At 46.7% G+C, this 25,515-nt stretch overlaps 2 protein-coding genes and 2 long non-coding RNA genes across 8 annotated transcripts; 1 reads left to right on the top strand and 3 right to left on the bottom strand.

Moving 5' to 3' along the window:
• Nucleotides 1-254: 254 nt before the first annotated feature.
• On the bottom strand, nucleotides 255-1,481 carry LOC120704304 (thaumatin-like protein). Its single transcript, XM_039988647.1, has one exon. The coding sequence runs from the start codon at nucleotides 1,307-1,309 to the stop codon at nucleotides 554-556; it is 756 nt and encodes a 251-aa protein (XP_039844581.1). The 5' UTR covers nucleotides 1,310-1,481; the 3' UTR covers nucleotides 255-553.
• Nucleotides 1,482-9,632: 8,151 nt separating this feature from the next.
• LOC120704301 lies at nucleotides 9,633-13,982 on the top strand. 5 transcript variants are annotated; one of them, XR_005687522.1, is made up of 5 exons: nucleotides 9,646-10,284; nucleotides 10,391-10,553; nucleotides 10,680-10,772; nucleotides 11,628-11,710; nucleotides 11,890-13,982. It is a non-coding gene; the product is annotated as an uncharacterized LOC120704301 (long non-coding RNA). The 5 variants fall into 5 exon arrangements; XR_005687519.1 differs by having other exon boundaries at nucleotides 9,777-10,284; nucleotides 11,628-13,655; nucleotides 13,765-13,982; XR_005687520.1 differs by having other exon boundaries at nucleotides 9,649-10,284; nucleotides 10,388-10,553; nucleotides 11,628-13,982.
• A 1,292-nt stretch (nucleotides 13,983-15,274) lies between these two features.
• Nucleotides 15,275-16,883, bottom strand: LOC120704302. Its single transcript, XR_005687523.1, has 2 exons — nucleotides 16,769-16,883; nucleotides 15,275-16,537 (listed from the first exon to the last, which is right to left on the bottom strand). It is a non-coding gene; the product is annotated as an uncharacterized LOC120704302 (long non-coding RNA).
• Nucleotides 16,884-21,500: 4,617 nt separating this feature from the next.
• On the bottom strand, nucleotides 21,501-22,700 carry LOC120704300 (ethylene-responsive transcription factor 3-like). Its single transcript, XM_039988645.1, has one exon. The coding sequence runs from the start codon at nucleotides 22,471-22,473 to the stop codon at nucleotides 21,871-21,873; it is 603 nt and encodes a 200-aa protein (XP_039844579.1). The 5' UTR covers nucleotides 22,474-22,700; the 3' UTR covers nucleotides 21,501-21,870.
• Nucleotides 22,701-25,515: the final 2,815 nt, after the last annotated feature.

The raw sequence follows: 25,515 nt of genomic DNA, 5'->3' as shown, positions 1-25,515 counted from the left end.
ACAAAATTACTACTACAGTGCGCAGCAGCAAAACGCAGATCTGAAGTTTTGAGCTCGTGTTCCTGCTCCAATGGCACGTGATTTGTGCTGGTGAGGTTCGAAAGCATCTTGAATCCGCAGCAAATCAACGGCCAAGATGTGGCACCGACTAACTAGCGGATTGCTGCTGCTGCTGGAGGGGAAGAGGATGCTTTTAGATGCATGACGGCAAAACGAATGCACGCCAAAAACACAACCAAAACGCATTCTTGCACTGAAGCACAAATAGATCAGTGGTAAAACCGGGAACAAGTTCATCAGACTTTAGACTCGAAATGCATAGCATTATACCCATATTATACTCCTGATATACCATCGATCTCGGCCTACCAGCGGTAGACCACCAGATCTCTCAGCACACTACGACAAATTTAATTCTCCAAGATGCAATGCAACGGTAGCAGGAAGAAACCAAGAACAGCGACGCACTCTCGCAGCCGCCTAAACTACAGCAGCTAAACCCAGGTGCCTCCTGAACACAACGCCATTGATTTCGTCCGCCGGGGTTTCAGGTTCAGCGGTGGTGGGGGCAGAAGGTGACGACGTAGGAGGCGCCGGCGGAGCAGGTGAGGATGGAGGTCGGGTCGTCGTAGGCGTAGGAGTAGGCCTTGGGGCACGCCGACTTGAAGAGCCGCGAGTAGGCCGTGGGCTTGCACTGCTGGGGGCTCCCGAACTGCCCCGTGCAGCAGTACTGCGGCGAGCCGTAGGCGGCGCAGGCGCTGCGGCACCCCACGACGCGGTTCCCGTCGCCGCCGCGGACGGCGAGCCCCTGTGGGCACACGCGGTTGAGGTCGCTCACGCACCCGGCGGGCACGCAGTTGGCGCCCGACCCGTGGAACGGCGTCATGGCGATGGGGATGTTGTACCCGTCCACCAGGCTCACGTCGTAGAAGTCCTGCGCCGCGGGCGCCGACGCCAGGGTGATCTCCGCCAGCGTGGCCGGCGGCGCGCCCCCGGCGCCGTTGCAGTAGAGCGTCCCGCCGCAGTCGCCCGTGGCGCACCGCCCGCGCCCCGCCGCGTCGAACCGGCACCCCTGCCGCCCCCACACGCGCCCCGACCAGCCGGCGGGGAGGCGGATGGTGGCCGCGTGGCCGGGCGCCAGCTGCATCCCGCCGCGGGCGAGGAGCTCCTTCCCCGCGCTCGGCTGGATGCCCGGCCACACTGTTTCGCCGCACCGGTTGTACAGCGCCAGCGTCGCCGCCGACGCGCCCCCGGCCGCCGCCAGGAGGAGCACCGCGGCCGCGGCCACCGCGCGCATTGCCATCGCCATGGCTGGTCCCCCACTCCTCTCGGCTCCGGCTGCTGCTACCTCGCTCGCGGACGCAGGCCTCGCGCGGAGGCGGCGAGGAGAGGGGAGAGTGAGCTCTGGGCGGCGCGCGGAGTGAGCAGGGGAGGGCAGGCTGGGGAGTGTCGCGCTCGCGCGGCGTGAAACGTGGTGGGGTTCGCGCGGGGCGTATTTAATGAGCGGGGGAGTGAGGCAGAGGTGGAGTGTGAAAGGTTGGTGGCAACAGGCCACTGGCTGCTGCCTTCCTTGCTCGCGAGGATTTTTTTTTGGCTCGGGGTGAAATGGTTGCTGGACGCCGGAAATTGGGCCGTGTTTAGTCCTGTAAATTTTTTGAAAATGTATCTTTTTACGATTGAAGTACTAAACATAAACTAATTGTAAAATTTACTATAGAATTACGCTAACAATGTAGCGTCAAATTACAGTTTAATTAGGTTTATTAGATTCGTCTCGCGATTTACAGGCAGCAGTCGCAATGCATTTTTTATTTCATCTAGATTTAAGTCTCCATGCATGTTCCGGAAAAAAAAATTGGAATTTTGATTTTTAGAACTAAACACGGCGCAAGGCTATGTTTTGTAAAAAAAAATTTGCGATGGAATCTTACTAATTTGAAGTACTAAATGAAATTTATTTATAAATTTTTTTGCACAGATGGGTTGTAAATTGCGAGACGAATCTAATAATGCTAATTAATCCATGAGTAACTAATAATTAGAGAATAGTTACTGTAGCATCAATGTTACAAATCATGGATTAAGTAGGCTTATTAGATTCGTCTCGCGATTTACAGCCCATCTATGCAAAAAAATTTATAAATAGACTTCATTTAGTACTCTATGTATGTGTTGAAATATTTGATGTGATGTTTTTTGCGTTTACGGATTTATGGGGCGGAACCTCCAGTTTGGCATGTAGAAAGGGGGACCGTCATCGACGACACGAGAGAGATGTACTGATAAACTTACGGCTACGGAAACGTGGTCCCTGGAAGCTCGATCTGTTTGTTGGTACGTCGTCGTACCGTAGTGAATTCACACGCACTGTGGTGGGTTTTTTTTCCCCATGGCGTCAGTTTTCTCATAAGAGGAAATACCAAGGCTTCGGTGGTCTAGTGCCTTAACATGTAGCGGCACTGAATCAGGCAGGTGAAAGTGACGCGTCCGAGAGTCCAAAGACTCCAAACCCACCTTGCATTGCTAATTTGCTAGTGCTGCTCCCCTGTTCGTCTCGGCACGCTTAGCCGGAGAATAGCTGCTAAATGTTTTGCTGACGCAACGTTTAAACACGCCGTTAATAGGCCAGCTACAAGCCTTACCAACCAGCCAGCTGACAGTTAGCTATTAGCCAGGTCTCCTAGTTAACACACTGCTAATTTTAGCTCTGGGGACCCAAACAAGTCTTCAATTGCAGTGCAGCACAACAGCCTTCACTTCCTTGTAATTCCTACCCCATTTTAGATCCACGATGCTAGCCGGGAGGCCCGGGACAGCCAGCTAATCGGTTTTTATTAGCAGCTATTTTGGCTTGCCTATTAGCTGTGCCCAGTTTTGGATCCTCTGCCTAGTTGATCTGGAGTTCTGGACTACTACTAGTTACTCCGCACTCCAGTAGTACTGATTTTAGTACTGCAGCTGCAGCCTCCAGCTCCAGCCTCCAGCTCCAGCATGCCGAACGCCCAGAATCAGTGCTAGTCAAGATCTAAACAGAGCACCGCGCGGCATTGCAAACCGGCTCCGGCTCCGGCTCCGGACGGGTAGCACGGCACGAGCAGGCGGGGCTCGAGGCCGTGTGCCGCCGTGCCTCAATCAATTTGCCCGCAGCAGCAGGACAAGTCGAGCGCGTGAGCGCCGGTCCGTGCGAGGAGGGCAGCTGCGCGCCTTGTGCGCGTCGTCCTGCCTTCCGGACTGCCATGATGTCCATGATGGGGATCGATCAATTGCTCACGTGGTCACGCCTCCAGCTTTCACGCAAAAGCCCAAGCCCCCTTGACAGAGCTTCTGCGCGCGCTCTGCTCTGTGCCATGTTTGGTTTCACCCTGAATTTTTTTTCACAAAACGATGAATGTGTGCATGGAGTACTAAATGAAGTTTATTTGTAAAATTTTTTCACGGATGGATGTAGTTTTTCGAGACGAATCTAATGAGCCAAGTTCCACTATGATTGGCTACAGTGATGAATAACCGTATCTAATCATTCTCTAATTATGCGATCAAAGACTTTATTAGCTACAATACATTCTACAATACCATGATTATAGAAGTTGTTTTGTAATTAGATTTTATTTAATATCTCTTAAAGAGGCAAAAATATTTTTATGAAAACTTTTACACCCCTAACCAAACAAGTCCTGTTCCACTACGCTACACACGCAGGGGCGCTTGATTGCTTGAAAAATCTCGCATCGCATGTGGTCCTTGGCCTCCAGCTCCAGCTCGTGACATGCTGCGCCACACTCCTCTTGCCCGTGTCAGCCTTCAAAGTTCAAAACCGAGCTGCGCGCGCGAGACAGCACGGGCACCGGGGCCACGCACACACGGCGACCGATGATGCTGTGCAAAGTCAAAAGGCAAGGGGACCGACCGACGTCAAACAGGGACAGAGACAGCACGGGCACCCTGGGCCCTGTTTGTTTTTCTTTATCAGGCTTGCTCCAACGGTGCCCTCTATATGGCCCCTCACCCCACGTAGGGGGAGCTTTGGGGGAAATCCGAACAGTTCCCCCCAAAGCTCCCCATATATACGGAGGAGTTGAAACTCCCTTCATATATAGAGTGAGTTTCAACTCCTCCTATATCTCTAATCACACCGTTTTTTCATGATATTAATCTCGTTTGAGCCCCGTAACATAATAATAATGCGTATTATGACAGTACAAATACTGTATGATTTTTTTAAAATTCAAAAATGATAAATAAATAGTTAGTTAATGAGTGATAGTATATAGAGGGAATAGATATGAGGGGAATGGTTGGAGAGAAGGAGTTATAGAGGGAGGAATCTTTTGGAAGGAGGTAGTAAAATATAGTAAATAGTATGTTTGGGGGAGTTGGATGGGGGGAATGGTTGGAGATAGCCTCATAGCATGGCACACAATTCCCGAGAAAAGAATGTTACATGTATGGAGTACTAAACATATTTTATTTGCAAAACTTTTTCACGGATGAGTGTAATTTTTCACGACGAATCTAATGGTAGTAATTAATCGATGATTGGCTACAGTGATGCTATAGTACTATTTTCTAATCGTGCGGTCAAAAGCCTCATTAAATTCGTCTCGCGAAGTAATACAGGACTGTAGAGTTAGTTTTATAAATTATTTTTATTTAGTACTTCTAATTATTAATCAAAATTTTTATACTACTTGTGCTAAACCAAACCAGGGCCCAGGGCGGAGGCCTCCTCGGGGCTCGGCGCGTTTTGTTCCGTTCTGTTGCTGGCGCTCGTGCCCTCGCGAGCCGCGATGCTGGGTTGGGTTGGGGGAGTCTCACGGTGGGACACGGTGGTCGGTCGGTGGCGCAGTGAGATCCGGATCCGGGAGGATTCCGCAAAGAAACAGTATGGAACGGTGCGAGGCACTAGGGGCTGTGCCCTGAAAACGGGTAGAAAAAATCACATCGGACACTATAGGATACTGTAGCATATTTCGTTTGTTTGTGGTAAGGGGGTGTTTAGAAACATGGACTTCAAAAAAGTCCTAGGGACTTTTTAGTATTTAGAAGTATTAAATAAATATTAATTATAAAACTAACTGCAGAATCCTGGGGCTAAACTGTGATACGAATCTAATGAGGTATCTTAATCTATGATTAGCGAATGGTTACTGTAGCATCATTGTAGCAAATTATGAATTAATTAGGCTCATTAGATTCGTCTCACGAAAAAGCACTCAGCTGTCAAAAAACATTTATAAACAGATTTTATTTAATACTATAAAATAGTAAGATTCCTTTTGATGTGATAGTGACTTTTGGAAAAAGTCTTGGAGCCAAACAAGGTCTAAATATTGTCCTATCATGATCTAACTAGACTCAAAAGATTCGTCTCGCAACGTACATCAAAACTATACAATTATTTTTTTAATTACCTATATTTAGTACTCCATACATGAGTCATTTACTATATTTAATGTTTCGATGTGATGGAAAATTTAGATTTTTTTATCTAAACACACCCTAGACACACCCTAGAAGTTGTTGAGCCAACGGCAGAATGGCTGCTGCTGCTGCAGTGACGCGCGGTGAGAAAAAAAAAAAGAAATGTGGAGCCGTGGACGTGGGCCAGCGCGGGGCGTGGCTGCCGTGTGCATGTCGCGCGGGTGTCAGAAGATAATTTTCGGAGCGCGGCGACGGGGAGGTGCGGTGTGGTCGTGGGGAGGAGCGAGCGTCATGTCGCAGCGCGTGGGCAGGCCGGCGGCCGGCCCTCCAGCTTCGCCCCGCGCGCGCGTCCAGCCGCCGAGAGGGCGCGCGGCTCACACCACGGCCTTGCCTCGCCAGTCGCCAGTCGCCAGTCGCCAGTCGCCACCGCGTTGCAGCCCCCGTGCAGGTGGACGAACGCGCCGGGCAACCACCGCCAGCGCACGGCACCACGCGTACACGCTTGGTGCTGCGCGTTCGCGAGTGCCAGCGCGCAGCCGGGTGCCAATCCCGCTGCCGATGGGCGATGGCCGTGGTGCTGTGGACGGCAAGGGGTTTTGTTGCTGCTCAGATGTGACGGGTGTGAGAACTGCCACTCGATTTAGATGAAGATTATTGATTAATTTATTAAGATGATGGTTAACACGTGTTCGTCTTTCAACACACTACGTATTAATCTATATCTTAGAGGTATTTAATCAGCACAATTCACCTAAAATGACCACAAATCCGGAAGTCCCGGTACGTGTTTGCCACATGCCCAGGATTAAACACACGTACCGTTATACAAACGTATACACAGTGCCGATGAACCACAAAAGCAGTTTTACATTACCAGAGTTCAATACAGGTTCGATATAAGAGGGTTCAAACTAACTTTCATTACAAGACTTGGACTCACGAAAGCCATATTAAACAGAAACTTAAAGTTTATTGTATTTACATGCTCTCACGGAGCTCGATTACGAAAAAGACATACTAAGATAATGATACCTTGCTCAAAGACATCATTATAGCCACAACTAACTACTCCCCCCAACACTTGGATCAGCGGGGTAGAAGTGGCCGAACACCACTTCCGGCTCATCTGCAACTAGATTTAGAAAGCAACCTGAGTACAAAGGTACTCGCAAGACTTACGCGAATAATTAAATAAGGATCACGCATAGGCTCAACAAATGAGACTTTAAGGTTAAATAATTATTGCATAGGCATAAGCCCTCTAACCTTACCCTAGCAGAATTAATTATTACTGCCCAACCACAGATAATTTTAGCTGGTTAGAAGCATAATATGAAATACAATTGATTGCAGATGTGACATGAACCAAAGCCAACAATATCGAAACTCTCCACGAGGAATTCGACGAGCTAAGAGCTTGCTCATAACCGAGAGCGCGGCAATTCGAATTGATTTAAAACTTTGCAAGGGTGTACTACTTTACGCACACGACATAAAGACCATGCAACTCACCCAACCGGCCAAGTTGGATAAGGGGGCACTCGTGTCAACCGTTCCCAACTAGGCTCAACCGTTGAGGGTACGCTCAGCTTGCGTGGAGAGTAACCTAGGTTCACCGGGGACACCTCTAAGCCTCTCTGCATAGCCCCTTGGCCACGCATCTAGAACCGGACCTCAACGATCAAGTCAAAGAAGATAATTGGCTCATCCGTACCATTATTTGGATATGTGGTAGCACGAAAAGATGGTCAAAGTCGATGGCATCCACGGACGGTCCTTAAACGATCCAAGCGGAATATACCCATGTGACAACATTCTCTAGGCCATCCATTCCGCTCGAATCTCGGTACTACTACTCCAACAGAACCCCAACTACTTAAGTGCGATCAAGGATAACCAACAGGTGTGATGTTCCAACTAATCCTTTTTGCGAGCAAAAGGAGTACTCTAAGCAGAACTAATCATCTAGTCAGTTTAAATAATTAACTGACTAACAAGTGACAAGGACATGAATAACAAATCAAGGAAGAACAATACATGAACTTGAGTACAAGAATGCAATACATACATACTATATAATCCAATATTACTCGGTGATATAACTAGCTAACTCAGATTAAATAGGAGCAAGGAATCATGCTTAGCTGCTTGCCTTGGTTAACTTCGGGCTCGACCGCGAACTGGACTCCGAGTTTAGGCTCAACGGACTCGGCGGGCTCCACGGATTCGACCTCCGACGGTTCGGTCACTATAATACATGAATGCGATGTAAGAATTAAGAAATGAACTTTCATAGCAAGCATAAATCATAGAACAAATTGAGCAAGTAGAGAACATTACAAAGAACACATAAAAATTGGGTTTGCAGCAAAAACATTTTCCTACAATTCATCATAAATATATTAAATTTCAGCTAATCAAAATAAGATAAATTATAAAAGGCATGCAAACTTAACTAAACAAATCCAAGAAATTATCATAGATACCAAGCATGAGTACAAAGGTAACAAAACTGGTTTCACCCTTTTATCACTTTTCAGTAAATAGTTCTACAATAAAATATTTTCAGATAGAGCATACGAAATCACACTAAAACCTTAACAAACAGTAAATAAACATATGAGCAAGTTGCATCACTAGAAACTACACTTCCCAAGGAGTCTAGTAAAATTCGGTTTGGTATTTTTAGAGCAATATACAAATAACTAAGCATTTTAATCACTTTTGAAAGATAAAATTATAGATAAATCCACAGCAAGGTAACATGAAAAACAACATTTTTTCCTAAGTAGATCTGAACTAGAGGAATCCAACAAAATAAGTTTCATATTTTTCTAAGCTATACATGAATTTCTATGAATTTTGCAAAATCACTACTCAACACAAAACCTTGAAAAACGCTAGATGCACCCCGCGGCCAGCCAGCCCTGAGACCGACAGGTGGGCCCCACGGGCAGTGGCCCTCCCGGGCCAGGTCAGGGCAAGGCCAAGGGCCTTGACCCGCACGGGAGCGCGGCCACGACGCGGGCGCGGCGCGGCGCGCGAGCGCAAGGCGGCGCAGCGAAGCGGGGCCGGAGCAGGGCAGGGGCGCGCACACGGCACGTCCCAGGGGGTGGCGAAGCTCACCGGCAAGGCGCAACACGGGGAGCGGTGGTGAGAAGGCGCGACGTGCCTATGCGGCGGCGGACGGAGGGGAGCGGCGGCGGCCCTGTGCGGTGAGGGAGGAGGTCGGGTTAGGGGCGGAATCGGTCGAGGACGGCGAGGGGATGCTCCCCACGCGAGGAATCGGCGAGGGGCTCACCGAGGGCAGCGAATCGCGGCGGTAACGGAGCTCGGAGGTTATGGCGGCTATGGAGGTTTGGGGACAAATGGGGCTAGGGTTTGAGGGAAAAGTGGGCCGGTCGGGCTTTAGGGCGAGGAGAGGAGTGAGAGGGCGACACGGCACGCGAGGATGGCCGGTGCGTGGCGCGAGGATGGCCGGCGGCGGTGGCGACGTGTGGCGCGTCGAGGCAGAGCAGGGAGGAGGAGAAGGGGAGGCTGACGGGTGGGCCCGGCCGAGGAAAAGAAACGGTTCAAGTTTGAAATTCAAAACATAGGTGTTCCCGGGCTAAAAAAATCACCAAATTTTTACTAGAGATAGATAAAATCACCAAGAACACAATGCAATAAGAATCACTCGAAAAGCTTTTGTAATTTGGTCGCAGTAGAAAGAACAATGAGACTATTTTTGAAATTTCCTAGAATTTTGTGTCTCTGTTCAAAGGTCATAAAATCATGAAAAAATATTTTTAAATCAACATTTGAAATATAGTATTTTAATAAAATTTTTGGAGGCCAAGTTGCATAACAAAATTTGAACTTTCTTAACAAGCACATATTCAACCACACACAAAATTGAATTCAAAACAAAGCACACATGCACATGATGCTCCTTTATACCTTAATGATGCTCATGATGATGTTGTTAACATGTTAATTATGTTTAAATTTTTTGAGTCGTGACAACGGGCACCGGAAATGGCAGCCGTGCCGAGAATGCTGATCATTACTGATAGGCTAGTTTCCGAACGCATGCACTGTGCCCAGTTGGCAAGCTGCGCGACTGCAAAAAACGCAGGTGATGCACGGAATCAGGTCGGCCGGGCTGCACGGCGATGTCCCTACGTGAGAAAAGAAACCGCATCCCATCCACGCATTTTCTACATATGATTCCCCCGCGGCTCGGCGGCCGACCAGGCCGTCCACGTCGTCGTAAAAAATTTTCACCGTACGTTCAATGATTTACGGCGTGTATTGGCTCATGCTGGCTTGCTGCGGAAAAAAAAATCCCCCCATTCGATCTCTCAGGAAGGATCTCGTTCACGGCTCATTCGAGTGCTCACCTACTCCTGTGCCGCACGACTACCTCCGCCTGCCGCCGCCGTCCTCCTTCGGGCTGGCTCTCCACCGCCGCTCCCCGCCGTCTGAGCCGTGGGTGAGCCTCGCCGCCCTACAGTCTTCCTTATGCGCGCTGACCCTGCCCCCGCTTGCCTCCCTCGCCGTCCTGCCTCGCCGCCTTGCCTCTTCCCGCATAGGTCGCCACCGCCGCCCATCAACCCCGCCACTGGCCGCCGAAGCGCGTCTCCCCGCCCGGGCACTGCTTCTCCTTGCCCTTCCCCGCCCGGACAGCTGCCGCTCATCCCCGTCGGCCGTCCTCGCGCGGCGATCGCCATCCATCCCCGCCGATGTGGCCCACGCCATGCGCTGCCGCCAAAGGAGGCGCGCCGACCGCCCCTCCCCGTTCGCGGACATGTCCCCCACCCTTGCCAGCCGCTCCTCATCGCCTCTCGTGCGCCTCTGGATCCGCGGTCCTCGGAGAGATAGGTGCGCGCCCGCTCTCCCCAATTTCTCCTCCGATTTCTTCGCTGGCTCATTTTTTCCCTGGCAATTCGTTGCACGGGGCATCGCTGCCGGCTCCTGGGGGCAGCAGCTACAGGCTATGCCGGTAGGCTGGCATCTCTTTGAGGAGAGGCCTCATCCACAGCCTCACGGATCCTCTTCGTGGGCGCCGTGCCGGAGATCCATCCGGACTTGAATCGCGATGGCCTCTGGTTAGCGCCCCCGGGTGCTTCGATCCGCTGTCTGGCCTCTTGGTAAGCAACTCAAAATAATTATTATATTCATCAGTTTTATACCAATCTACTTATCGTCTTCACCAAAATGGAGTTTCTGGTGAGGATCATTAATGAATGCTCATCGTTGTTGTTGCCAATTTCTAGATCCCCTCCCAAAGGTTCAGAAATGACAATTGACAAGCCATCAGTACGAAAGCAGAGTTTTAGGTCCCAATAATTAACCCGCCGTCCTACTGGGTGAAGATTTCTCACCAAAATTCATTGATGTTCTGCATTAACTTTTCTATCTGCCAGCATTTTTGTAGTGTTCAGTATACGTATTCTGTACAGCTTCCTATGACATTGCGTTGCTGTCAAGATGCATACTTGGCAAAAGCAACATGTACTGGTAGAACAAAAGGGAGTTTCCAGTTTGTAGGCTGAACAGTACAATTCAAAATGAGAAGCTCTTACATAATTCCAGATTAGACGAGCACAATTATTTAGAGACAGTTTGCAAATTCATTGCTACTGAAAGTATATGTTAGAGATGATATCATACTTGCCTGGAAAGCCATGCAGCAGTAGGGTAGTCTATTCCCATCAATCCAGTTACTTACTCCATGAACAAAGGGCATACTGCAGACCTCTACAAGTGCCGCAAGAGTTTCCTGTGTAAATCCCAATAATCCAATCAGTATTAGTTCGTAATGCAGGAGTCCATGAAACTGAAATTCTAACAATGTATTGCTATTAGCGGGACACTATTTTGAAATTCAGTAACTCCTCAACAAATCATCCCACTTAGAAGTGATTACACATAGGTTATTACAGATTATGATAGCATGTTATATATATATATATATATATATATATATATATATATATATATATATATATATATATATATATATATATATAGTGATTCTTTCATGTTGCAGTGATCAAGACATGCTTAATTCTTGAAACTGGATAGCTGCATGTATTAACTAGCTAATCTTTGTTTTTTTAGATCCCAATTGTACTTAATTTATATGATCCATTGTGGAGGGACCTTGTTTTGCAGTAAGATAACTTCTATATTGTGTTATTTTTCTAATGCTCTGTGAACAGATGCTATTTGAACAGAGGAAAGCTCGATGATTGGATAAGATCGGTGGACTGATGATGGATGCTTGTTTCAGATCTCTGCTTGTGTTAGCTTCTTTCTTGACAATCTGAAAATGTTTCTTTCTTGACAAACTACCTTTGTTCAGATTCTTTAGATGAACCAATGAAGCATGCTTATATATTAGAATAATTGATAACTCACCAGCATTAGGGGCTACAATTCTTTTGTTTTGCTCTACCTGAACAATTTTTCTCATCTTAACAGTTGCAAAGCATCCTAGAGAAATATCAGATCTAGTGACATCGCTCTTTACTGCTTGAAATTCTTTCACCCAAGACACCGAGAGATGCTGATCATGTTTGCGAATCCAAATTTTGGTGCTAGATGCAGACCTGGTTTTGTTTTGTTGCTTCTTACTGCCTGATATTCATTCACCTGAAAGATACTGATCAGGTTTGCCAATATAATTTTTGTGCTGATTGCTGACCTAATTTGATTTGATTGCCTGATAAAAATTAATATACTTGGATCAATATACTTTGTATTCAAACTGTTCTGGTTGCCTCGAGTACTGTCTATCATATAAATCTTTGATTACTGAAGTTGGGGATGATAGGATTGTATTATGTGGTATAGAATTATAGCTACCACAGTTGGAGTTAGTCACACCTCGGCAGCGTTAATTCTTTTGGAGCCCTGCAGAGTAATCCTTAATCTTTGCCTATGAACGATCATCATTGCAAGCTGTTCTATTCTTGTAATGTGCTTACAGTTTTAGTTTACCAGATTACAGTCATTACGGACTGGTCTGCATATTGTATACCAAATTATTATATTATTTGTTTTTCTAGGTAAGCCACCTTTTTTCCCTTTGCATAAATGCTCCATTATAGAGATCTAAAGTTGAGTACTTGGTTAATCACATGAACTCCCTGTGTTAGTACTCTATATGATTCAATTTCATTTTCAAAATGTTGGGCCTTTCAAATGAAAATCTAGATCTACTAATTTCTCTCCTCTTTGTTCATTCTGAGAGGGGTTACTTTCAAATGAAAATAAAAAGGGTTAAACCAGATTACACGGTGTATTTAAACAACTGTAATTTATGGACGTTTCTTGCTTTGAGGGGAAACAATTTTGAAGGTGATGCATTAAATGCGAAGCAAAGTTGAATAATGCCCCGAACCAATACTTTTTTACATTAATTGTTTATTGTTATGGTGAAAAGGAACTATAAAACATAGTTGACTAATGCTCTGTTCTTTAGAGTTGCAGGCCTTGAATGGTTGTCTCACGATCAAAACATATGGTGGCCTGAACCAACAATGACTTCCTGTATGTTCCAGCATTGGACAATATATGGTCATGTTTATAATTTTTACTACTGCTGGGAAGTATGTTCATAATTTTTTGAAGAGCTAGAGGAGTTGGCTTAGTTCAAGGTATTGGTTGCACCAGCGCTCTTAAGTTCTTTTTTAAACTTGAACACATATTCAGATGAAATACTTAGGTATCCATACATGTTAAAAGAATCATTATTAGATATGTTGATGCTTAAGGGCTATACCGCTAGATTGTTTACTGCAACTTGCAACTGTATTTATTTTTGCTAAACCAGCATGTAGTTCCTACCTGCATCCTACTAGCTCCATTGACTCATCATTTTCCCACCTAATTTTTAGGTATGTTATATTTACTCATTAGCATTTGATTACTTAAATAATATACTCCTAATAACCATTTTGCTACTGATAACACATGTTTTCCCAATGACAAATCTTGCAGGGATCCTGATTTCAAGGTACATTCCTAACTCTATCAAGGTCCAAAACTCTCTTCTATTACAGCTTCTACTGCCAATTGCAGTATTTTTTAATCAACATTATGCAAGTAACCTGGCACAACATTGCACCTGTTCCGGAAAATCTTTGGTCTCAAATCACAAAGTGTTATTCACAGCAAGAACATCCAATAACTGAATCTCAGTAGAGCAAGAAAGCAATTATTTGTTGCAGGGACCTAATTTGCAGGTGCAATTCTGGCTCAGCAGCTGTCACGCCATTAAATAGAAAGGTTTATATTTTTAAATCTTGTGTGGTTACTATAGTACTAATAGTTTTTAAGTTCAAAACCCTGCAGGACATCTACGCCTATATTGGGAAGGTCACTCCTCTCGGACCACCACAAATTAGGTTATGCTAAATTTCAAAGTAGCTTAAACTATGTAGTTGATAGTTACTACTTCCTAGGCAAAATGTAAAATAAAAAAATTTCCTTGTATTAACCATAAATTTGGCCTGATGTTTTTATGTTCCCCGATAAATAATATGAATGTATTAATGTTACAAGTTCCGGTATTTAGATTGCAACTTTATTATCACTTACAGAGCTTACATATATTTAACTAGATTTTCTATTCCATGAAAATCTAAATAATAAAATAGATACAAAGCAAATATGAGTGCGCGCCTAGAGTGCTATTTTACTACATCTTTAACTCCAATCTTTCTGTTTCTCTTTTCACTGTCAAATGTGAAAAAAATATAAATACCATTCATATAAATGCACGACTCCTGTGAACAAAAACTTCTCTTACCATGATAATTACCTCCAGTAATTCAATGAAATTATGAGCGCGCGCAACGCGCGCGCAATCCACTAGTCCATCCATCCATCCATCACGAATTCACGAGGGTTCGAGTAGGCGCGCGCTTGCACGGTTCCGGTAGTAGCGGCATCCGCCACGCGGTGCGCGATTCCGCCGCGAATAGGAACGGACAACGGAGCAGATGCGATGGCCGACGGGGGAAGGGATCAAACCGCGTGTACAGAACATCTGCACGCCCTTGGCCCAGTTGATCGGTGCTGCCTGCTGACCGGGGAAGACGATGCCTGAATGGCAGTGAACCGAAACCGTCTCGTGGTCAAGCTGTCAAAGAATTCCTTTCTTCTGACTTTTTAGACCAGCCTAGTCAAAGAACTTGGGAGTGGTGTACGTGTTCAAAGACGACGACGACCAGGGGAAGAGTAGGCTCGCCTGAACCTGCGAGCCTTTCTTACAGCAGGCCAGCCCAGCAAGAGGCCCACGAAAGCAGGCCTCTTCGTATGGGCCGCCATGAGAACAGGCCTGAATCAGCCTGCAAATTTATGCGTATGTTCTGACCAAAGTCCCCAAAAGCTCCTGCCCCGAAGCGAGAAAAGGCGGGCGCGACTATGCATCACTTCGGGTGATGGTTTCACAACCCATCACCTAAAGGCTCCAACAGTAATTATCTTGTAGAGTATTGATTTAGACCGGTCCATTAGATGGTTTGACTGTTGTGATAGGCATATTGCCAGCTAATCAAAGGATACATGCATGCAGGAAAAGATACGATACTCACGTCAGCCACATGCACACAGATTTGGGAAATAAAAAAAACTATAAATATTAAACTAAGCATCTATATTAAATTTGGATTTTATCATTATCTTTTTCATGACAAGATCATCAAAACAAAGAAAAAATAATTTAACAAATAATTATTTTTACGAACAAATTTTTACACATAACGAACAAATAATAATGTAGAATGAACAAAATATTAAACATCACGAACAAATGAGCTAACATGGCAGAACAATTTAATCTATAGAGTGAACAAATAAATTATACGCCTCGAACTTTTATATTATGACAGAGAGTAATAGAAACATATCAAAGAAATATAAGAAGAATAGGTAAAAAGAATGGAATAAAATCAAAGAAAGAAAATATAGAATAGAATAAGAATACACGAGAAGAAAAAAGTAAAAACTAGTTTAAAAGGAAAAGGATAAATTAAGATAAGAATACAAAAGGAAAATAAGTATAAATAAATGGAGAAAAAGACATAATTTTTATAAATGTAGGCTTAGAATAAAATAATAGAATGAGAAAAAAATAACAATGGAAAGAAAATTGTACATAAAAATCTAGTGGTATGAATATATAGTACAAAGAGTTATACTGTCTCTCTGCCATCCTAGCTACTCACTAGTCCGCTAGCAGAAACATTAGGAAGCAAACCCCGTAGCAACCTACCAGCTGTATTGGACCCACAACGTTAGTAATAAAAATCCCATCATCCAGCACCACATGAGCTACTGTGTTCAACTAAAAGAAGTTAATATACAAAGGAAAAAGAAAAAGAAAATAGAAAGAAAAAAGAAAAGAAAAAGAAAAATTAGAACCCAAAAGAAATAGACGAAAGAAAAGAAAAACAGTAATAAAAAGATGCACCTCAGCTTTTGGGTAGCAAATACCATGTGTTAATCACGCGGCCAGCGACCACATGCTGCTGCGGCTAATAGGTCGCTAGTTGCATATTGGCTAGCTCACGTATGTAATCACGATAGGCAGCCCAACTAGTATGTCAGAACTATAATTTCTATGTTAGGCCGATTCGCTCCACCGAGACTACTTTGCTCTTTCAGGCGATGGATATAAAATTTGTAGCACGAGCCATGCATAGTCTTTCCGAGAAAAGGCTGCTCCGCTTCTTTCGCATGTCAGATACGAATATCCAGAAATGGCAGGGGCAAAAGGGATCCAGAAACAGATTGTACGGATCCAGTGAAAAGAGTCTCGTCAAAAGCTCAACTGCTGGCCAGTAGTAGTAGATTCCGTAGAGCGCGTGGAGGATTCTTCTTCTTGCCAAATGGCAGTAAACGACTAACGACCCAAGAGGGTATAAGAATCAGGATGAAAGTCAAATCTTTGGACCTTCAGAATCACACCATACCAGCTACCAGGGCACCATCCTGCCATGGCAAGATACACATTTCCACAGCTAAAAAGTCGCCAGCAGCACTTTCGGCATTGCCCATTCCAGCCCCACCTGACCTGACCAGCATTGAGCACGCAGCAAGAATTTTTCTCCAATAAAAAACGCTGAAGAGGCGAGTGAAGGCATCAGAATCAAGACATCAGAAAACAAGCATCCTCATCAATCAAACTTAGTTTGCATGATGAAATCAAACATTGGAGATAACCATTGTACAGTTCAATTCGACGCCTTGTTTCGGGGGGAACATGGGCAAATTTAACAAACAGATGATGAATGCATTTTTTTAAACACTGATGGAGGGGGCTAATCATGCATAAGCAGGAGTTGCACATCACCTTACACACCAGAATGAGATGAGCTGACAATACAACCATGGCGATGCGCAAGCATCCAAATGTGGACATCTACATCATTCACTGTCCCATAAGTAGTCTTCAAGAGTTTGTGTAACACCTCCGGTGTTTAACACTATATAAAACAGGCAATTAACATGCGATGACACGTTAAACCCTCCCCCAACTTCTCAATTACTGCAAAGCCGAAATTCAGTTTAAACACGTCAAAAAGTCAACCCTCACACTTTTGCTCAAATGAACTCTTGCCCAAAACGAAAGTCGTAGAGTTGGACAAAACAAACAGCTTTCGTGTTCAAAGTTTTTCAAGTTCTAACATGAAAATTTGAATTAACCCCGAAAAACAAGCGGGATCATTAAACTTGAATTCAAAATTTGAACTTCCAAACCATCGCTCAAATGAAGTTTTGCCTGAAAGGAAAGTTGTAGGAAATTTAATTTTGAACAACTTCCGTGTTCAAAATTTTTCGAGTTTCAATTGAAAATTTCGAGTTTTTGCTAAGTCAAACAGTAGACTTTCTTTTTTTTTTCTCTCTCCACTCTCTTTCTCTCTCTCTCCCCTCTCTCTTCCCCGCTGACTCCCCTCTCTGCTCTGCGCGCGCGCAGGCACTTGAGCGCGCGTGCGCTTGCTGCCTCGCTGCGCCGCTGCCGCGAAGCCGCTGCCCCGCACTGCCTCGCCGCGCCGCTGACCCCCGCCCCACTCGAGTGCGCACGCTCCCGGACGCCGCCCGCTGCCGCGCCCTGCCGTTGACGCGCGCGCCGCGCCAAGCGCTCGGCGACGCGCCGCCATCGTCGCCAAGGCGCCCAAACAGGCCGGCCGTGCCCTGCCGAGCCGCGGACCACGGCCAGCCTTCATTGCCGCTCGCTACCCACGCCACCGGCCCGCTTGCTGCGCCCTGACCCGCCTTGAAGGCCGCCTGGCGAGCACGCCACCGCCAGGCCGCGCGCACCGCCGCCACTGCCCTCTTCTGCGCTCAGCCCCTCCTCACGCCCTCACTCCCCCTTTTAGCTCGCGCCGCGCGTGTGCCCGCTCGCCCGCACCCCATTCCCCACGCCCACGTCCCACCCCTTCGCCCAGAACGGCCAGCGCCGCTGCGCAGCGCCGCCGCGCCCCCATTCCCGCCCGCCGAGCCACGGCTCCCGTGGAGGGCCCAGCTCAGCGCCCCTCCACCCCCACCGAGCACGCAGCGAGCTCTATTTCACCCCCAGGCAGCTCCCAGGCCCGCCCAATTTCCCCCGGAGCCTCCCAGCGCCGCGGAACACCGCCGCCGCCGTCGTGAACACCGCCGGCCGCCCGCCCGCCGCGGACCTCCCTGCTCCGCCCCTCCCCGCCTCCAGTCGAGCCCCGAGCTAGCTTCCTCAGGGCGAAGTGAAGCTCCCCGGCCTGCTCTTGCCCCTCCTCCCGCACCGGAGCGCCGCCGCTCGCTGCAGCCGCCGCCGCCGCTCCCTGGACGCCGCCGCCGACCCTGCTCCGGCCGTTCCCGTCGACCACATCACCCACCCCTAGGTAGATCTCGGCGAGCTCTTGCCCTAGGACCCCCTCCCCGTCGCCGGCAAGCCCCTCCTCGCCGGGAAACGGGCCGCCGCCGCATCCCCTGTCTCCTACCTCCGGCCAGGGACCCCAGCGCAATTTGTTTTAGGTTTCCAGGGGGTTAAGTGAAAGATCCAGGGCCCCTTTGCAATCTGTGTTTTTGTATTTTCTAGATTTTCCAGTGAACTTGTAAATTCGTTTAAAAATCGTAGAAAAATCGGAAAAATGCAAACTCAACTGTTATGGAATCCTAGAAAAGATATCTACAACTTTTGTTACATGCACTTTTTCATTTGCTCAATAGTTTTTATTTCTTTTAAAAATGCAAAGGAAATGTGGTTTATATTAGATCCCAAGTTACAAGCATGTGTTGTTAGCCATTTTTGGTCAGTGGGGTACATGTTAGATGTATAACATTGTGTAAAAGTTTCATAAACTTTTGACATGCCTAGCTATCGGTTTATTTAAATCTTGCCTTATGCCTTGTTTAAATTAGTTTGTTTGTACCTACTGTTTAACTTGGTTTACTGAGCTCAAACTTTTACAGTACCTTTAACTTGATGTTTTGTTGCTGTACAAAAATTTTGAGAAATTTTAGATGGGTGGAACCAGTCCAACTAATTAATAGTATAGATATTTACACTAAATCAAGAAAAATAGTTTCTGTACATGAAAAATTCTAATAATTTTTCTAGGGGTTAACCTTGAGTTTATAACCATACTGATAAGATATGAGGCTCTGGAACTTAGTATAACAGCCTATGGAATTTAATTTCGATCCATGCAGCATTACTTTGTGCTATTTTTTCATGCCCTGTAAAATGCTTATTAAATTGTGAAAAATTTATGGCAGGCTTATCTTTAGGTATAAAACCTTCAGTTAAAATTTCATTACCAGTACTTGCATAGTTTGACCTGTAAAATTCATTTTTGTTTCCAGCAGTAGCTGTTTGTTTTATTTTTCGTGGTAAATAGGCTGCATAAAATGGGCTGAAAATTTCACAGTAGGCAAGTTATTTAGATATGTATCATACATAAAAATTTCGAACCCAAAATCTCGGTTTAACATTATTCATGATAAGGACATGCTTAACCTAGCATTAAATAAGAAAAATCTTTCTTTTGCTGCATAGGGATAAAAGAGACAACCCATCCGAGTTACTTTGTGGAGTCAGTATAATGATTATTACTCTATAAATGGTTGCCCAAACAATGTAACAGAATATTTTATAAATCATCTTGAGTTGCGTTGAATTACAACTCTATAGTAAAGAATTGTTTAATTCGTATTACTAATATAACTCACGCATATGCATTTCATATAGATTCGACTACTCTCCCTGACGGTACGTACGAGTTGGTGCCGGAGTCCGAGAGTGAGCAGCGTGAAGCTCAAGTGAATCTAACTGAAGCCACTGAAGACCTGAACCAGAGTTCAGAAGAGCCCAAGGCTAGCTCCGCTCAGGAAGGCAAGCCCCGGATCATGTTCTACCTATTTGAAATTATGCAACTATGTATATTCCTGTTTATCTGTGCATTTAAGTTGCAGGAATTGTTTGGAACCTTAGTTGCATGATCCTAGGCACCTATGCTTGAACACTAGTATGTGTAGGTCGCTAGTTGGCTATGCTAATGGTTCGGTAGAAGTCGAGTGATTGCCTGTCACTCGCGAGCTCATAGGAGTTGAATGCTTACTACACACTGCAACATAAGGTTTACGGGCGGGGTTGTTGTACTTGTGATACCCCGTCTGTTTAGTCAAAATGGATAAGGCCGCGGTGTGTGGTAGTGGTGGTTAAGCGTTTGAACGTACTAACCACATGCCGAGAATATGGTAATCGGTAAGCTTAAGTACCTGATGGAACCGGCCGTGGAACATACTCCCCACTGTCTGGTCTATGGTCACGCACGGGTGCAGGGCACCCTAGGACGGTGGGCCTGTTTCATGCCCGGGGAAAAAAGGGAAAAGTCGCGTGGGTGATTGCATTCCCCATGCGTGTGTTTAGGTCTGCCTGGCCAGGTTAACAAAGTCGATTCGAATCGTCCGTCTCTCACGGATATTGAGACTGCTTAACCCTTTTGCCACATAGAGTAAGAAGTGGAACAATGATGATGAGAAATTTGGTTGATTGATGAAAATAATTGCTTTCCACCATGTATGCTTTAGGATAGATGCTAATGTAGAGTGGTTAATCATAATAGAACTTGAAAGCTAAAATCGGAAAATAAGAACTCACTGCTATTCGGCAAAGACAAACCCCTCAAGCCAAAAGCCTTGCATGTCTAGTTAGAGGGTTAGTTATATCCTAGTCGGGTAAACCTTACGGAGTATTAGTATACTCAGCCTTGCTTGTGGCTCAATTTTTGTTTCAGGTAATACTTTTGAGGACATGATTGCTAGCTTGACTTGGCCGTGTACCTTACCCCCTGGTTGGTCGGTGGAGTGGGATACGACTCCGGCCAACGATGGCAATGCCGAGTGATGTCATGTACGGGCTTCATCATGACATCATGTATCGTCGTTTAGAACTCGTTTTATTTCCGCTGCAATGAACTCTGAACTACTTTCATTTCGAATTTCAAGTACCTTTCAAAGATTTCGAACTTGGTTTGTAATAATTAAGTTAAGACCCTGTAATGTAATATATTTGTGAAATATTGTACTCTCTGGACTCACCTTCGTGTGGGTTACATGTAAGCTTTGGGTTCGATCGACGCTTAGGTGGACTCTTCGGGACTTTACCCGACAGCACTGCCGAATTACTCCGTTTGAAGTGCGTGTTAGCCGGGACTGTCTTTAAGATGATGGTTAGCGCACTTGAGCCGGATTAATTAGGGCGGTACTGCCACAGTTTGCTTCAAGGTAACAAGATGAATCTTCAAGAATTTGCTTCAAGGTCACAGAGTATGATCAACAGGACCAGTTATTATTAAGCCAATGTTTACAAGAAATAGCAAACAATAGAATCAGCCGGCTTGAGAGAAGAACCACTGCAAAACATAATCAAAGTATTGGCTTAGAACATTCAGATAGCTTTATCTAATCCAAGTATTAGCTTAGAACAATCATATAACATTACCCATTGTACTTGACACTTTGTGACTAGCAAGGCATGCAAATAAGTTGACGAATTAGGATTGTTCAGCTCAATTTAGTCAGACGAACCCACTGAGATGATAAAGTAGCAACAAATGGTCTCTATAAATATTTTTTTCTAGATTTCTTCCATATTCTTTCCAACTAATGAAACAACAGTAGCAATATCACTCAAAATACCAGAGAAAGATAAGAAAAAGCTCAGATTTCCTTCCTCACAGCTTACATGGACATGACAGAATTATTCACATATCAAATCATCATCTTCTTCATCATCGTGGTAAGAAAGAAGAAAAAAGAAAGAAAAAGAAGGGAAAAGGCAAGAATTATCCATCTAGCGAGAGAACACCACCGGATCAGCAGCCAAAGGAGGACACCGTTGAAGCAGAGAGCAGTGCTTGGTCCCGATCCTTCCTCTGATTTCTGGTTCGGACGGGATCCCGTCGTTCTCGTGAGCTAGAGGCGAAGCAACGTGTCGTAGCGGGCACCCATCTGATCGGTCTCGGTGGCCGCGTCATGAGGCGGCGGCAGGTTCAGATCGAACGGCAGGGGCGCGCGGGAGGCGGCCGCATCGTCGCCCCCAGTGTCTTCGCAGAGGACGGACGACGAGGATCCGCAGTAGCTGCGGCAGTCCTCGTCTTCCTCCGTCGGAGCGGCGCTGCGCGCCAGGACGGAGGCAGCGCTACGCGCCAGCGCGGCGCGGGTCGCGCCGTCGCTCCACGACTCTATGGTGCTGCTGTGGCTGGACGTGGCCGCTGCCGCCGCGGCAGCCGCCTGCGCGGCGGCGGAGGGGGCGGGGGGCCTGCTGTGCCGCGGCGCGGGGGCCGCGGCGCTGGGGAAGTTGGTGCGGGCGGTGGGCCCGCGGAGGGATCGGGCGGCGGCGTCGTAGGCGCGCGCGGCGGCCTCGGCGGAGTCGAAGGTGCCGAGCCAGATCGGGGTCTTCTTGGCCGGGTCCCGGATCTCGGCGGCGTAGCGCCCCGACGGCCGCCTCCGCACGCCGCGGTACCGGATCTCCGGCGACGGCGACGGCTGCGGCTGCGGCGGCTTCGCCCGGCGCATCGCGGACGGCGAGGGCGGGGGGGGGGGGGGGGGGGGGGCAGGTGGGTGGGTGGGAAGGCGGTGAGCGGACCCGGGGCTCGGCTAGGGTTTGGCCAGTAGTTTATTTTCTTCCATCCCCCTGCTCTGGGCTCCCTTTGCGCCCCAGGTCTTCTTGGTTTTTTCCGGCTTTTTTGCGCTCGCTCGCTTTCGGTTTCTCCTCCCTCGCGCTCGCGTCCGTCTCCACCACCACCACCACCACCACCACTACCCCGCTTCCCTCCGCGGCTCCGCGTCGCGCTCCTGCCTGCGCCCCGTGCCAGCTTGGTGGGGGTGGCCCCCTGGCCGCGCTCGCTCTCTGGACTCTGGAGACGCTGCCCCACAGCGCGCACCCGAGGCCGCCACAATTTGCTTGGCTGGCTGGCTGTTATCATTTCCTAGCGTGCCCGTGTTTGTTTCTGCTTAGCTGCATATGTACGGCAGCTGGAGCCGACCCGGGTAAAAGTTTGCAGATAGACGAGGGATTAGGCGAGGGGAGATACGACCTGCTGTTTCTATCTGTGCCGGCTAACGGAGAGACCTGTAGCCGCTGCTTTTCTGAATGGGCATGAGCAAAATAGACGGCAGACCAAATCAAGAACACAATCGCCGGTGGTACTTGTTGGATTAGTCAACTGTGGGGTGTATACATGTGATACACATGCACATTTATCGTACACTTCGTGATTAAACATTAGTTTTATTCTGCTGTCTTACGTTTTTTATCTTATATTTTTCAAATAAAGATAGATGCGAGTATTTGCCTGTCGGGTCGATAAATAATTATTTTTGTATCTTATGTTGCCTTACACTTATTTTAATATAAAATAATTAATTTTAAGATTCAGACTGACCTCAGGTGGATTGGATCTTTTGGAACACAAAAAAACTAACCATGCTCGATTCAAAATGAGCACCAAACTGCCTTAGGGTCTGTTCAGTTCTGAGCCGAGATCGTCCAGGTCCGGAAGGCCTTCGCACCTACAAAAAGGCTTAGAACGGTTCCAGACCATTCTAGGCCTGAAACGGCCCGAACCAAACGGGGCACTAGTGTGACGGAACCGCCAAATTAAAACTATAATTAAGCGTAATGGCCGCCATTTGAACACATCGGGCGCATTAGCTTAACGGTTTAATTTGGCGATCCTTTCTCAACCCACGTCCCGATCGAAACAACACCGATAGTCCCACACGAATGTGGGCGCAGATGGTACAAACACGACATACATTCGAAAATACAACAATATACACAAGACTCAACCATAAGTTTTACAAACCAAGTTTGAATAAATACATAATTTACAAACTTTGCATTTCTGAAATCCGGGTTCAACTAGAGGAAAGGGGCCTACAACTACCAAAAATGTACCCTAGGGAGATCCCTAACTAAACGTCTCGCTCCACAACCTCACATCCCTCTGCATCCCGGCGGATGAACTTAGAGCAGCAGGGACAGAAGTCTACGTCTGCGTGTCCTACAGTAATGTTTCAATAAAAGCCCTGAGCAACTAATACTCAGCAAGACTTACCCGACCAGTGGGTATAACCTAGCCCACATATCTAGATATGCAAGGCCTTTGGCTGGTGGTTAATTTGCAGAAAACAGCGACTAAAGTAAATCCTTAATTTCCATATTTTAGCTCCACATTCTATATAAATTAACTATAGTCCAGTATTTGCTCAAACCAACTATAGCAATCATAGAGATGCAATCCATAATAATTCAATGTGTTCATTATCATATGTATATAAATATACTCATCATTCCATTATAACATTACGATGCGACGCAGTGATCAAGGTGCCCATATCCGAGAGCGACTGACGGCGAATCGATTCGATTTAACCTTGCAAGGTGGACCTAACCAACACGTCACGTAAAAGCCCCGTTGGACCCCACACACTGACATTTCCCCTCCCCGCCTCGAACTACAGAACCACCCCATCATCATATGGTCAGTCGAGCTCAACGTGAGACTACCAAAAGTAAACATATGCATCCTCATTTCTCCGCGACTACTCGACTACCCCAGGAGGCGAGATGGAGTCATGTACTTTCGAGGTGAGGCAGTACTCGGTTTACCGGTTTCGACTACCTCCTACTCTCGGCATGCGGTTAGTACAGTTCAAACATGATCAACAGGGCCAACAACTGCTCGATCCTTAACCGACACAGGCGGAACTACACCTCTCCCGCCCGGTCTCAGATTCTATTCTTTCTTTCATTCCAAGACTTTCATCCCAAGATGAGTAACTCATAAATGGAAACATAAAATTATCCTATATCTCGCGAGTAACCAAAAATTATTCGACTTCTACCGAACCCTATCTAGCATAGCATTTCTATCGTCTTATACATACTAGTATAACTCAAGGAAACCTAGGGTTCATGCAACTAGGGTTTCAAACAACTCCTAAACGTAATGCACAAGTAGTAAATACATATATAGGTGTCATAATTTAAATTAATAGGATGTGCACCGGGGCTTGCCTTCGGGCTGCTGCTCAGAGCTAGAGTCAGACGGGCCTTGGGCCGGGTTCTCACGCCTCTCCTCCTGGGCTTGCTCCGGCTGCTCCTGCGGTGCCGCAATCACCTCGAACACGACGTCCTCAACGGCGGATGCTACACGAATGCATATGAAATAATTGAGTGCAGCTCAATAATGCAACTATTATATTTCAACTGGAATGCCCTGCGGACTGTCTGCGCCCAAGTGGCGGACCGCCCGCAGTACAACTCTGCCGACCCACCAGAACCAACTACCTCTCTGGACAAATTTCAATATATACGGCGAACCGTTCGCTCCAACATCGCGGTCTGTCCGCAGTTTAACTCTGCAATACCACCAGAGGCAACGACGCCTCTGGACAAAATTTTAATCTCTATTGCGGACCATCCGGCCCTCCTTGGCGGACCATCCGCAGTTCACTCTGCCAATTCCACCAGAGACGATAACGTCTCTGGACAAAATTCTAAACTATACGGCGGACTGTCCGCTCTCCAATAGCGGACCGTCCGCAGTTCAA

This window comes from Panicum virgatum, chromosome 4K (genome assembly GCF_016808335.1).
Source record: "Panicum virgatum strain AP13 chromosome 4K, P.virgatum_v5, whole genome shotgun sequence".
In the NCBI taxonomy this organism is placed as follows: Eukaryota; Viridiplantae; Streptophyta; class Magnoliopsida; order Poales; family Poaceae; genus Panicum; species Panicum virgatum.
Note: the sequence above shows the minus strand (reverse complement) of the source record. Positions and strands in the feature narration are given on the sequence as shown.